This window comes from Electrophorus electricus, chromosome 11 (genome assembly GCF_013358815.1).
Source record: "Electrophorus electricus isolate fEleEle1 chromosome 11, fEleEle1.pri, whole genome shotgun sequence".
NCBI lineage: Eukaryota > Metazoa > Chordata > Actinopteri > Gymnotiformes > Gymnotidae > Electrophorus > Electrophorus electricus.
In genome coordinates, this window is record NC_049545.1 from 2,134,784 (window position 1) to 2,148,249 (window position 13,466).

A 13,466-nucleotide genomic window follows, 5' to 3' on the forward strand; every position below is an offset into this window, starting at 1 on the left:
CATTCTAACAGCTCTCCTCTGGAACTAGTTGTATGCTTGCATTTTAACTGTCATGAGTAGTTATCATTTGTAAATCTATATAGCAATCACTGTGCTTATTGTTTAAGTGTATATATATATATATATATATATATATATATATATATATATATATATATATATTCCTATCACTGATATTCATATGCAATTATAGATAAAATTCATTGCACATATCTAAATAAATTTCATTGCACAATAATAAATAAAATAAAAAGAAATAAAATAAATAAATAAATAAAATAAATAAATAAAATTAATTGCACATATCTTTACTTTTATTTTTTTATTGCTATTTAATAGTTTTAATGCATGGCCACTGCACACAGATGTAATTACACAGGTTGGCCAGATAGGGGCACTCTATGGCTTATCAAAAGTTATGGCTCGGGTGCTTGAGTAGACGCGACACCAGTCAGATTCTGGGCTTAAATTATGATACCGATCTCTTTCTACGAAGCACAAGCAGCGCGAGTGGGCATAGGATGATTTTGGACAGACGACTGTAGACAGCGCGCGTTGAGTTTTTGTTTGTTTGTTTTTTTTTTGAATACCTTCGGTCTAAATGACTAAACACATGAAGGCAGAAGTTAAAAATAAAATCTCTATGGTCTATGGAGCACCAAATTTAAAAACTAAATGAATAAACAATACTATCTATTAGTGATAGGTATTATAATGTATGTATTGTATGTTTTTTATTATAAAAATGTCGGTATTTAGTCATTTAACAAGTAATCATGGCTTTGGTTTGATGGGCAAATGGCACATGAGCTGCGAATCTCTTGTCCCATAATCGTCTGTTTAGTAGGACTAGTCCTGTTTATTTTCAGCAATACCGTTTATTTGCCTTTGAATGTTTTTTGGGACGTCAGCGCGGTCTGAAGGGGCGTAGCCTCCCAGCAGTCAGACAAGCCCCCTGACCAGCAGAAATCGCCATAAATTGCGCTCAGTGTAAATCGGCAGGGAGGGGGGAGCCATTTATAGACCGTGCAAGCAGACAGACGAGGGGGAGAGTCTCCTACGTTTCACCGACTGTCACGTGTAGTTGTGCAGAGCGGTGAATCGTTTCAATTTTAAGAACAAACAGCAAATAACATATAGATCAGACCAGACGCCCTGACCGGAAAAATATATCATCTCGTAGGAATAATTCATATTTCACTGCTTTAAATAACTATCTTTAGGAGAGTGGTAAGTTGCTTTTCATATCTCTATGAAAAGTGTGTGTGTGTGTGTGTGTGTAAAAACTGAAGAGAAACTTCACGGGATTATGGACATGGCACTTGCAGAGGTTGTAGACTAAGTTATACTAAGTGCGCAAGTTGACCTCTAACCTCTGCATATAAGGTATGTTTCTTTATGAGTATATTAAGTAGTACACAACACCTTCATTTGAATTTTTGTAATTATTTAATACATTTGTCTGTAATTACTCAAACATACCGTTCATGTCTATACTGGTGCTTACACAATGCCTGGGCATTTGATTTATAATCAGACTAATGCTTTAGAAAAAATATAATGCGAAGAATATTTCAGAAATACTAAAATTAAAGTGGAGGTAGTCTCATAAAAAATAAAAGATGTCAGGGAAGAGGAAAAGTGTGCTTCATGAAGTTTAAGGAACTTCTCACTTACACACACACGCACGCATGTACGCACACACACAAACACACACACACACACACACACACACACACACACACACACACACACACACACACACATATATATATACAGAGAGAGAGAGAATGAATGAATGAAAATGATAATTGTGTGCATATGAGTTGAATGGCTTCAGAACCTTCTCAGGTTACATCATGCAGGAAACTGAAGTGTGCACACTATAGTGCCAGCGGGGTGCTGACTATGCATTTGCAGTTGGTTTGAAGGAAACAGCTGGTTGTGTGTGTGGCATATCTGGTGTTGAGTGTCATCACTTACTTTGGGAAGTGGCTTTTGACCTGTTGACCTGCTGTCCAATCTCAGTCACAGTGTCTTCAGCATTTATCGCTCGACATCTGATGCCATTTTGTGTTCTTTATTGCTGTTGACAATAGTACTTTTGTCGTCATTACATATTTCATGTAATTGATGTTTGATGACTTAACACATATTTAATATGAACAATTTTCAGTTTTATGGCTAATGTGTCTGTCAATCCACTAAATTACAGATAAACAGTAAGATGTAGATGAAATGTATTATAAACACATGTTCATGCTGTAGTTCTTTAATAGTATGCAAACTCAAAAGCAGTCAGATTGAAGATGGTTGAAGTAAGTTAAGGTAAAGAGGAATATACATGTATTTAGAATATGTCTATACATATATTTAGAAATCCCTCGGAGATCTTGCAGAAACTCTGAAGCAGATAACAGAGGAACAGTCTTTGAATTACTTTCATTCCAATTAATTAAAATGACCTGTAAAAAGCTTTAATCATGGTATCATGTTCTAAAAACACTCAAAGAGAAACTGATTTAATATGTCACTTCTAATCAGTGCTTCTTCTCGTGATTTTCTTCCCTCAATTATAGCTACTTCATTTAATTTCATTTTCATTTCATTTACAGTATTTAGCTGACACTTTTATCCAAAGCAACTTACAATTACAACTGAGCACACAACCATTCTCCCCATTTATTTCCATTTCTTTATCCTTGGGCATTTCGTCCCATATCAGGTGCTAGCCAAACTGTAACAATAAATGAATTAGTCTGTTCTCATCATCACAATAACCATGACTGTCGGCAATCAATGGTAATAACCATTTAGTGTAATAGCCATCCTCTTTGCTGATTTCCTAGATGAGTGTGGGATTATCAGATTATCAATTACTTGGACAGCATAACATCTGTGTGTGGGTGTGTGTCAGTGTGTGTGAGAAATACGTGAGAGAATAAATTAAGAGTGTTGAATAAAGGACTGACTCTAGGCAGTCCACTTTGGTTCGTGTGACTGTTTTATAGCCCATAGATCAGAAAGGGCTACAGATTTGCTTGGTTTAGGTCAACTCTTACCAGTGTAAATGTAAATGATTAATGTTATGAATATAGAATTGTAGAAACAATATGGTGTAGCTTTGGACATGTCTCTTAAAAATCTTGATTTGGAATGGCCATTTTACATACACGAGTATCCCATGAGGATTGTAAAATACATTTATAGGTAGGTTCCTTTCTCCCAGAATGTTCTTGGGCATTTCTAAGCTTATTGCATTATTGAATGTTGGAGTTTTATTTATAATGCATTACTGCATATGCATATGTTAAACTACATTTTACACTCTGCTTGTTAAACATCTCTGAATGTGTGGATTAGTCATTCACTTCAATACTGAAACACATCATTAGTTTATTTTGAACCAATGTACAGATACATTACTCATGAAATGCAGTAGAATATTCAGGTTTATAGTAAAATCTGCTTCATGTTATCATTGTTATCAATCATTATTTACATAACAGAGTGTAAGATGGCTAGAGTGTTACAGTGCAGCCAGTGGTTAGCGCTGCTCTTTACTTAGCCAGAGGTTTGTGTCGCTGCCCTTGCAGTGACACAGTGTTTCTGTACACTAAAGCCTGTTTCAGGTATCAGCAGTGCAGGGTGACATGTACTCTTCAGTTCTCTACAATCCACAACAATAACAATACTGCAACTTGGTTCAGCAGTTGGCTTGGAACAGCCATGTTATGTATATTTTTCATATTCTCAGTTACAGAGTGAAGGAGCCAATTAATGAATAATTTACTCTGTTTTATATCTGCCTGAGAGAGTCAGATTCATCTGCTTACAGTACACTTACTTCATCAGAACCATCTTATAAGGGCACATTTAGAGTATGTATCCCATCTGTTAGAATACACAGTTTTTAATTGATGGTCAGTCTTTGATCACAGAACCTCAGTTCAGTGGCTTCTTGAGCATGAGCCCACTCTCAACGCAGTGACACTGTCATGTGTAAAGGTTCAGGAAACACTTTGTTTTTCGGTTGTGCATTTCTGTTGTGCTTCTTTGCTTGTTTTGTTATTTCTCTTATTGTTTTGCTGTCCAGTAATCACCAAAGGAGGATGCCCCCCCCCCCCCCCTTTGAGTCTTGGTTCCTCTCGAGGTTTCTTCTTCATGCTCTTAGGGAGTTTTTCCTCACCACTGTTACCACTGGTGTGCTTACTGGGTGCTTGGACCTTGACATTTGTAAAGCTGCTTTGTGACAACGACTGTTGTAAAAAGTGCTATATGAATCATTTTTGATTTATTATTATTATTTTTTGATAAATGAGTATATAAGACAGCTGTACCTAATAAAGTGGTGACTGAGTACAAATAACTCTCTCTCTCTCTCTCTCTCTCTCTCATTCTGTCTCCCAGGCCATGGCGCCATCTCTGTCAGTGGCGTATAGGAGGCGCTGGTGGATGGCTGTGACAGCGGTAATAGAGAACCTGCTCTTCTCTGCTGTGTTGCTGGGCTGGGGGTCACTGTTAATCATGCTCAAGAATGAGGGCTTCTATTCTCACCTGTGCACAGGTACCCTGACATTCCTAGTGTATGGCTTAACCGGTGTGGCCAACTGGAACTTAAAATCATACTTTTAAATATGTTAACTCATATGTCCAGGTGGGCTAGGTGTTATAAAATCTGCAGTGTTGTACTGACTCTTATAATGATTGACTGAGTGCCATCTCCACAATGTATAGTTCAGTTCATTAGTTTCAATAAAGGCAGTGTTGGGGACTTTACACCTGACAGCCAGCAGATACTGAGAATATTTGGTTAGACCTGCCTCCCTCTTTGACAGAAAACACAACAGATGCTCATGTTAATGGAAGCTCAGAGGAGACCTTGGTGTGGCTCAGCTGTGTGGAGCAGGAGGAGATTCTAAATCTCGGCTTTACAATTGGCTCATTCATCATCAGTGCAGCCACTCTGCCATTAGGAATCTTGATGGACAAATATGGGCCACGTCCACTTCGGCTTCTAGGCAGGTACAAGATGTATTACATTCTCATTCTTCATAAGATTCATATTAAACTTATAGCTATAATAGAAAGCTATATAAACATATAGCTATCACATTTATCTTTCAGTGTCATTCTGTTTATGATTCACACAAAAGGTTACAGGCAGATTTCCTTGTTACTATCTCATTATCAGACATATATAGGTATTTGTTTCTGAATTTCATTTTCTAAGTTTGCAGTTGTACTTAACCTTTACCTCCAACAACATACATTTTCTAATCAGTAGTAGGCCTAGTATCACTTTCTTTCAAAGCTGTACATTCATTGCCAGATATAGATTAGATGTTTGAATGAGTCTCTCTGCTAAATATATATATATATATATATATATATATATATATATATATATATATATATATATATATATATATATATATAATCACCATATATATGGAATGGATTGGCACCATTTTAACCAGCCTTTATTGCTACACAAGTGTTAGACATGAATTGGGCCATTTGTACCACTCAATCTGTTCCAGTACCTGTTTTGCCTTCTCCATGGTCTTGATTGCTGTGGCAGCATATGATCCTTCAGGTCAGTGTACATGAATGTGTGTGTGTATGTGTGTGTGCGTGTGTATACTGTATACTGAATATGTCACAGAAGATAATGTCCTGCTTACATCCTCCAAAGTATATATAAACATTAATGGAAATGCTGCTTATTGCATTACATATGAGCAATGATCTAAGAAGCCAAGCTTATAGTCATTTATATACAGTATCTAGATGTATATTTTTCAATATAGTAAAAGGTAGATCTTGAAACATTATACAAAAGCCTGTTTACCTTTCTCTCCCTCAGTATTATCTGCCCTCATCTTCATTGCTGTCTCATTCAATGGCTTTGGAGGAATCTGTTTGACCTTTACTTCACTGACAGTAAGATAAACACACACACACACACACACACACACACACACATTCACATACACACACACACAATGCTAACAATCATAAGTGAAAGTCATATTGTTCTTATTCATATACACAACCTGTGAAAATGACATATACTTCAGTCTTTATTAATAGCAGAACATCAGTAGTATGAATTTGCTGTAGTTTGTTATTTTAAGATGTATCAGTCCAGCATGCCTGCAAGAATTGTGGTAATTTGTAAAGCCGTATTGGGTGAGTAAGGTGTTACCACTGAGACCTTTGGTGTGTGTGTATGTGTGTGTATGTGTGTGTGTGTGTGTCTATGAGTCTGGGTGTATTTTGGTAGAACACCTTGCTGAGGCACATGCTCTGCTTCCAGGCTTATAATTTTGGCATAATGCTTTTAGCCAATCAGAGAGCAGGGCTGATCTCACGCCCTCATCTCAGCCATGCCCACTGTTCCTGAGTCCACAAGGACACATGGTCCTCTCCCCCCATTTCCAAGTTTTCATTTGCTCTTCTTCCTGAGGCATATCTTTCCATTTCCAACATTCTGCATTTTTTACTTTCAGTCTTTTTTCTGTCCCTCCTCCTGGAATCCTGCATCTGGTTCTTCTTAGTTTATTGAAAACACTAACACGGAATAATGTTAACAGTTAAAAACAAACAGAGATATACACCTAAAATATAAGTAGGTTGACAAAACTTCTGAGATTATAAACCCCAGTCACCCCATATGCCCTTGTGCCCTAATTTATGATTCTGCACTCTCATATTCCTTTTTTGGCAGTCTCTATGCCAGACTATGCAGTTTAGAGAGTATGTGTGTGTATGTGTGTGTGTGTGTGTGTGTGTGTGTGTTGGACAACAGTAGTGAGGGAAACAGTGGTAGTATAAACACAGAGACATATAAGGGGAAAGAATTACAAGCTGAGTAGGTGACCTGAATGTGTACACATGCTTGTCCGTATTGAGATTTGTCTGGATGTCTCAGACATACGTGAAATTAAATATATAATAAATAAATAAACATGAAAGAATGAAAGAAAGAAGACTACAACACATTACAATACAAACATTCATGTACATGCACTGAAACAACAACAACAACAACAACAACAACAACAACAACAACAACAACAACAACAACAACTCCCAGGTTGCCCAAATTTGCTGCATTGCAGATGCATTTCTCTCTTTTACATCTTTTGATTTCCCTTTCTGGGAAGTAGATAAATTTTATGTAGATTCTGAAGTTGCACAGTGAAATTCTCAATCAGGAGTGTCATTAGGGGTTCTCTATTTTAAATAGTTATAAACTCAAGGGCAGGATTGACATCACTCATGTACGTAACAGTTACTATCACAAGGAATATCTTTTTCTGTGTATTACAGGGTATTTTTTCAATCTGATTATAGGGAGGGAGAGAAAGTAACAGAATTATTTTATGGGAAGAGGTGGGAAACATACCTTAGACACAGCTGTGGTCTCAAGAGTCACTACTGCAAGCTGGCTCCCCATTTCACCACTGGGAGGATTTGAGTGCCTTCTACTGGCCACTAACTCATAGTGCATGTCTAAATACAGAAATACATGCATAAAAATCATGGCAGCAGGGTATTTTTGGTGTTATTTTAGAGTCATTCTCTGCTTTCAGCTCAATAATGTATCCTATTTACTTGTCATCTCAGCTCGCCAACATGTTTGGGAATGCACGTTCTACCATTCTTTCGGTCATGATTGGCTCCTATGCTTCCTCTGCAGTTACATTCCCAGGAGTAAAGGTAGGACACAAAGCACTAACCTCACAACACTGGACCCATTAAAGCACAGGGCACAACAACAGACTCCTTTAAGCATTAACACTGCACAATATTAGAGCCCTTAAAGCATTAACCCTGTACATCAGAACCCTTAAATCCCCAAACCTGCACAACACCAGACCCTTTAAAATACCAAACCTGCACAACATCAGACCCCTTAAAGCCCTAACCCTGCACAACATCAGACCCCTTAAAGCGCTAACACTGCACATCATTAGACCCCTTAAGCACTAAGCTCTAGCCCAACATCAAAAAGACAGACTAACCTACACAGTAATTTTTAAATTACTTTTGGTAATACATTCTGTTTTCTTTTTTAGCTAATCTATGACATGGGTGTGTCCTTCCATGTGATCTTCTGGGTGTGGGCGGGCTTAGCTTGTCTGGTCTTCCTCAACTGCTTTGTTAATTGGCCAGTGGAGCCTTTCCCTGCCCCTGAAGACATCAACTACAAGTCAGTATTATATCCAACACAGTTATCTCAGTAATATTATCAACTACACATCAGTATTATATCCAACACAGTTATCTCAGTAATATCAACTACAACTACACGTCAGCATTATATCCAACACAATTATCACAGTAATATCAACTACACATCAGTATTATATCCAACACAGTTATCTCAGTAATATCAACTACAACTACACCTACATGTCAGCATTATATCCAACACAATTATCGCAGTAATATCAACTACACGTCAGTAATATATCCAACACAGTTATCTCAGTAATATCATCAACCACATGTCAGTATTACATCCAACAAAAAGAAAAAGAAAAAAAAATACTTTAAACAACATATTTCATAACAGGGCCATCTGAATCATATCAAATGTAAACTCTCCCAGTTTATACTCACTCACTCTCTCTCTCTCTCTCTCTCTCTTTCTCTCTCTGACAGTAAAAATGTAAAGCTGAAAGGTTTAGTAATGGATGACATTGTGACAGGAGACTGCAGCTACAGTGATATGACCACTGTAGAGCAGGGGATGACTAAAAAACAGCTTTCTGACAACTGCGTACAGAGTAGTGAAGCAGCTTTACCGAACCAGGGTGAGTGTCATACCCCCACACCTGCACACAAATGTGCAAAACCAGCAGAAGAACATATAGTCACTGCACAATATGCTGCCTTTTCCTGACAGAGAGACACTTCAGACTTGACCTGTGTGTGTGTGTGTGTGTGTGTGTGTGTGTGTGTGTGTGTGTGTGTTTACTCAGGTCCACCGCCGTTTAGCCGCTCTGTGTGTTCGGCCATCTTTTTGTGGAGTTTAATCATCATGGCGATGACCCAACTTCGCATTATCTTCTATATGGGAGCCATGAACAAGATGCTGGAATTCCTGGTTACCCATGGCGACCATGACCGTGAGTATTCTATTCAGTCTTGTTGTTTCATGTGGTTGATTTGTAAAAGAAATGTTGCATCAGACATGGATTAATCACAAGCAAATCTCAAACCTTAATCATACAATGCAGGTTACACTGCACAGATTAAGAATGTCAGGAGTAACTAAAGAGCTTGCAACTGTTGTATGAAATAACCAAATGATTAAATAGCTCTACTATTAAAGTCTCAGAGAACTCAGAGTGTAAAATTGTTTAGACAATTGTTTAAATGTTTGTATGATACCAATCTTTTGCATTATATTAAACATCCAGCAAATTTTGAATGACAAAAAAAGTGTCATATAGTAACTTTGCTCAAAAACCAGCTGAATATCTTAACTAAACCTGTCTGAGAACTGTCCAACTGTAGTCCTAATGTTCTAATGAGAAAACATCATCAAGACTCCCAACCTATTTTCCCATCGAACTTGAACTACACAAATGGTGGAAGATGTAACAAACCTGATTTTGCCTTCTAAGCCACTCGACAAAGCAAAACAATAGGCTGTAGCCCACCACACCTCCACCCCCACCCCCACCAACTACTTCTCTGTTGCCCTTGATGGACGTTCTATTGTGGGATGGGTTTCTGACACATGCACACCATCGGGGCAAGATTAGGACTAGAAAACCGGACTAGGCATTAATTATTTTTGTTTTTTTAAATTTTATTATCACTATTTATTTTTCTCTTAAAATTGTTACTATTGTGGTGACCATTGTTCTTCCTCATGCTCTAGGGAGTTTTTCCTCACCACTGTCACCCTGGGCTTGCTCAATGGGGGCTTGGACTTGGACATTTGTAAAGCCGCTTTGTGACAACATCTGTCGTAAAAAGTGCTTTATAAATAAATGTGATTAGATTTGAATAGGCTGTTACGTATGCATACATATACATATTTACCCTCTATCTCCGTCTGTTCCAGCACCAGCAGAGTTGATGAAAGAGGCAGATGAACAAGGTAAGAAGAATCTCAGGACTTGCTTCCATTCACCCAAGATGGAAGACAACATAGACAGTTTTGTTGTTCTGTACTCTTTAATTATGCATGAAAATGCGTAACATGTTTCTGAAGGACCTGCCAAAAATTGCTGTGTTCCTCCAAGGCTGATATTCATTTGTGTATTTCCACAGTGAGCTTCTATTCGTCCATCTTTGGTACTCTGCAGCTGCTGTGTCTGGTGACTTGCCCTCTTATTGGCTACATCATGGACTGGAGGATGAAAGAGTGTGAGGAGGAGACAGTTATTGTGGATGGAGAGAAAAGGTGATGAGAGAGCAAGAGTGCGAGGGAGAGAGAGGGGTGCACAAGGAAACCCTGCAGCCCAGTTGGACTTAATCTAACCTCTTTTAATGAAAATGTAATTTTATTACTCACAGTTATTTTACATTAGGGCCCCTGGCAGAGTCAGAAAGATCCAGAAACTCACCAATGCAATCAGAGCCTTTATCTTCACCAACTTACTGCTGGTCATTTTTGGCATCATATGCTTAATAGACAACCTGCCTATACAGGTGATACACCTACACAACTTCCTGTTGTCACTAGCCAGTATTTTGATGTAGAAGACTTGCATGTTTAACAAGTCTGACATTATGTGAAACAGCACATAAAGTTTTCATATGCCTTTAAATTTCTGCACTACTAAAAAAACGTGTCTCTCATCTCTCTCTCCTCTCTCCCCCTCCCTCCCTATCATAGGTGGTCTCCTTTATTCTTCATACTGCAGTAAGAGGTTTTATTCACTCTTGCTGTGGGGGACTCTATGCTGCTGTGTGAGTATTCTTCCAGTCATTATCTCATCGTGTACCTGCATTTCCTGGATGCCAAAATTTACCAGCTTCAGTAAGAACTCCCAATATGTTTCAAAAACCTATCTGACCTATTCCCTTTCCAATCCCTGGGATGGAAATTCCATCTCTTGCTCCTGGAATATCTGCACCATATGGTGCACTTTCTCAACCTAGTCCTCAAGACAATGCACATTTTTACAATAACCTAGCTCCCATTCAAGTATTCAGGCATTCAGATTTGGTTCCTGTATGTTGGGAGCTGAGATGGATCAAGGCCTGGATTGGTTTAGTGTTTTCATCTATCCTAGCATCACTGATTCAGTAATAAGCAAAGCTGAATCAGTTACATTCTGGTTAAAGGAGGGCCTGAATTAGGAACCACTATGACAGACAGGGGCAGTTTGAGCCCTGTGGGTTTTGGTGCTCCCCATTTTAATGTTTATTTTGCTTTGGCACACTTTATTCATGAAAGGCTTGATACTTAGTCACTTAACCGAATTAGGCATATTAGAAAAGGGAAGACACTTAAGACTTCATAGTTGTCCAGCACAGAAATTGTCCATCCCTCATTATTAAGTAACTTGGCCTATATATAAGTGAACAATGAATTCTAAAAGATAAGCAAGATGCCACTCTGTTTTTTGGTGGTCAGGTATCCCACAAACCACTTTGGCACTCTGACAGGCCTGCAGTCTTTAGTGAGTGCTGTTTTTGCACTTCTCCAACAACCACTCTTCATCTGCATGTTGGGACCACTCAAAGGAGACCCCTACTGGGTGAGACACACATATGCACAATTACATATATCTTTTTTAGGCAAACATGGTTACTTAATGGACTGACTGAGGTTATAACTGATTAATTGCATCAAAGCCTTCATGTCTTTCTCCTCAATTACCAGATCAACTTTGGCCTCCTTCTTTTCTCACTGGCTGGTTTCTTGTTGCCGGGATACCTGTTCTACCACCGCAGACAACTTCTTAAAGAGGAGAAACTGAAGGATAAAGCAGTGATGGACCAGTCAGCACAGGATATGGTTGTCCTTAACCAATTAGAAGATGGTCGTGTGAAACTCCAAAGCAATGGGTTTGCTCCAAATGATGTCAGTTAGCAGTAAAATGCAGTGGTATGGTAAAATGTGATTCATGATAAAGACAAAAGATTTTTTTTGTTCCTTTAAACCAAATCTAGACAAATGCAAATTCACACCCACATTCAACCAAACATTAAAAAAACAACTCCTTCAACACCTTAGCTAAGGCTTTTGTAACAACAACAACATCATCATCATCATCATCATCATCATCATCCCATCCCCCCAACCTTTCATAATTTGTCACAAACTCTTTCTCTAATATTTAGCACTCAGTCCTTTTCAGGGACCTAACAAAATTTGTTTTTCTTATGCAAGCATCTTGTAGAACTGGATTTAATCTTTTATTTCACAAAACCAATGAATTCCCTTTGTGCTAACAGACTGGTATCATTATAAACTACCTCCTCTAGTCGCATCCCTACAGACAATTAAACCATTTTGGCTCATTTGTAGTCTGTTGGAACAGAGTGTATGTGTTTATCATTTGTAACTCATTTCTAATAAATTGTCATTTAGTTATTAATATTTGTACAGAAAGAGTGTGTGTGTCTTAGTTTGTTTTATTGTGTGCAATACATCTGTAAGTCATGAATCATTTCAGTGTTTGACTGTAGCTGTGGTTTGGCTTTCTCTTTTGCCTCAGCATAGTAACACTGCGCTAGTACTACCTAGTGTGTCACTAAATCATCAGTATTACTGAATGACATCATACCCATGAAACCTTTAGTCAAGAACTGCTGTACTAATCTGTAAAGCGTAGATTTGCTGTAAAAGCACCATTTCACACCTCCTTTGTCTGCTGGTATTTCTGAGCACTTTTCATTTATGCTATTTAATAAATTAGGAAGTCAGAAATGGGCAGTAAACTTTGAAACATGTTTTTTCCTGTTAAAGTTCTAGAAACAAACAAAACCAGTCTGTATCGCAACACCATTTGGTAAATTCATTGGGCTTATTCATTCTTGTTATTTGAAGACTAACATACCTACTTTTATTTGTTGACCTAAAATGTCATGCTTTTCTGCACCAACACCCCAAAGTATAATTTGTTTGCATGTGACCAACACAGTGTTGACAGGCTGGACTTTGAATAACAATGGGGTTATAGATCAGGCATAGGCCTTTTAGGGAAATTTACTGTTTTCTTTGAAAAGGTCATCTATATCTATTGGTAAAGTTAATCATGTCAGAGTTGCTAATTACATGTCCTTATTTAATCATAAGTGCCTTTACAGATGGTGTAAACATCACTGGTGTTCAAATACAGTGTTCAGGTTATTTTCTGGTATTATGATTTATTTTTGAATCAATGTACTCATTGATGCCATAGTGCCTCTTGTTTGCACTGTAGTGGGCTTATTGCTGTAAAATATGTTTTAAAATGAATAAAAAAAAGTGAAAGTATGAGTCA

General features: G+C 37.9%; 1 protein-coding gene across 1 annotated transcript; it reads left to right on the forward strand.

The window, feature by feature from the left end:
* The first annotated feature begins 1,020 nt into the window (after nucleotides 1–1,020).
* slc43a1b (solute carrier family 43 member 1b) lies at nucleotides 1,021–13,462 on the forward strand. Its single transcript, XM_027000482.2, has 15 exons — nucleotides 1,021–1,230; nucleotides 4,411–4,567; nucleotides 4,839–5,025; nucleotides 5,544–5,599; nucleotides 5,870–5,946; nucleotides 7,636–7,728; nucleotides 8,088–8,221; nucleotides 8,677–8,828; nucleotides 8,997–9,143; nucleotides 10,091–10,126; nucleotides 10,300–10,432; nucleotides 10,560–10,680; nucleotides 10,868–10,941; nucleotides 11,612–11,735; nucleotides 11,861–13,462. The coding sequence occupies exons 2-15, from the start codon at nucleotides 4,414–4,416 to the stop codon at nucleotides 12,068–12,070; spliced, it is 1,698 nt and encodes a 565-aa protein (XP_026856283.2). The 5' UTR covers nucleotides 1,021–1,230; nucleotides 4,411–4,413; the 3' UTR covers nucleotides 12,071–13,462.
* The last annotated feature ends 4 nt before the right edge of the window (nucleotides 13,463–13,466 follow it).

Bases quoted from the DNA above. Each gene is read 5' to 3' on its own strand.
- slc43a1b (XM_027000482.2), top strand. From the start codon at position 4,414: ATGGCGCCATCTCTGTCAGTGGCGTATAGGAGGCGCTGGTGGATGGCT. The intron at 4,568-4,838 runs GTACCCTGACAT...CCTCTTTGACAG, and splicing joins CTATTCTCACCTGTGCACAG to AAAACACAACAGATGCTCAT. The intron at 5,947-7,635 runs GTAAGATAAACA...TTGTCATCTCAG, and splicing joins TGACCTTTACTTCACTGACA to CTCGCCAACATGTTTGGGAA.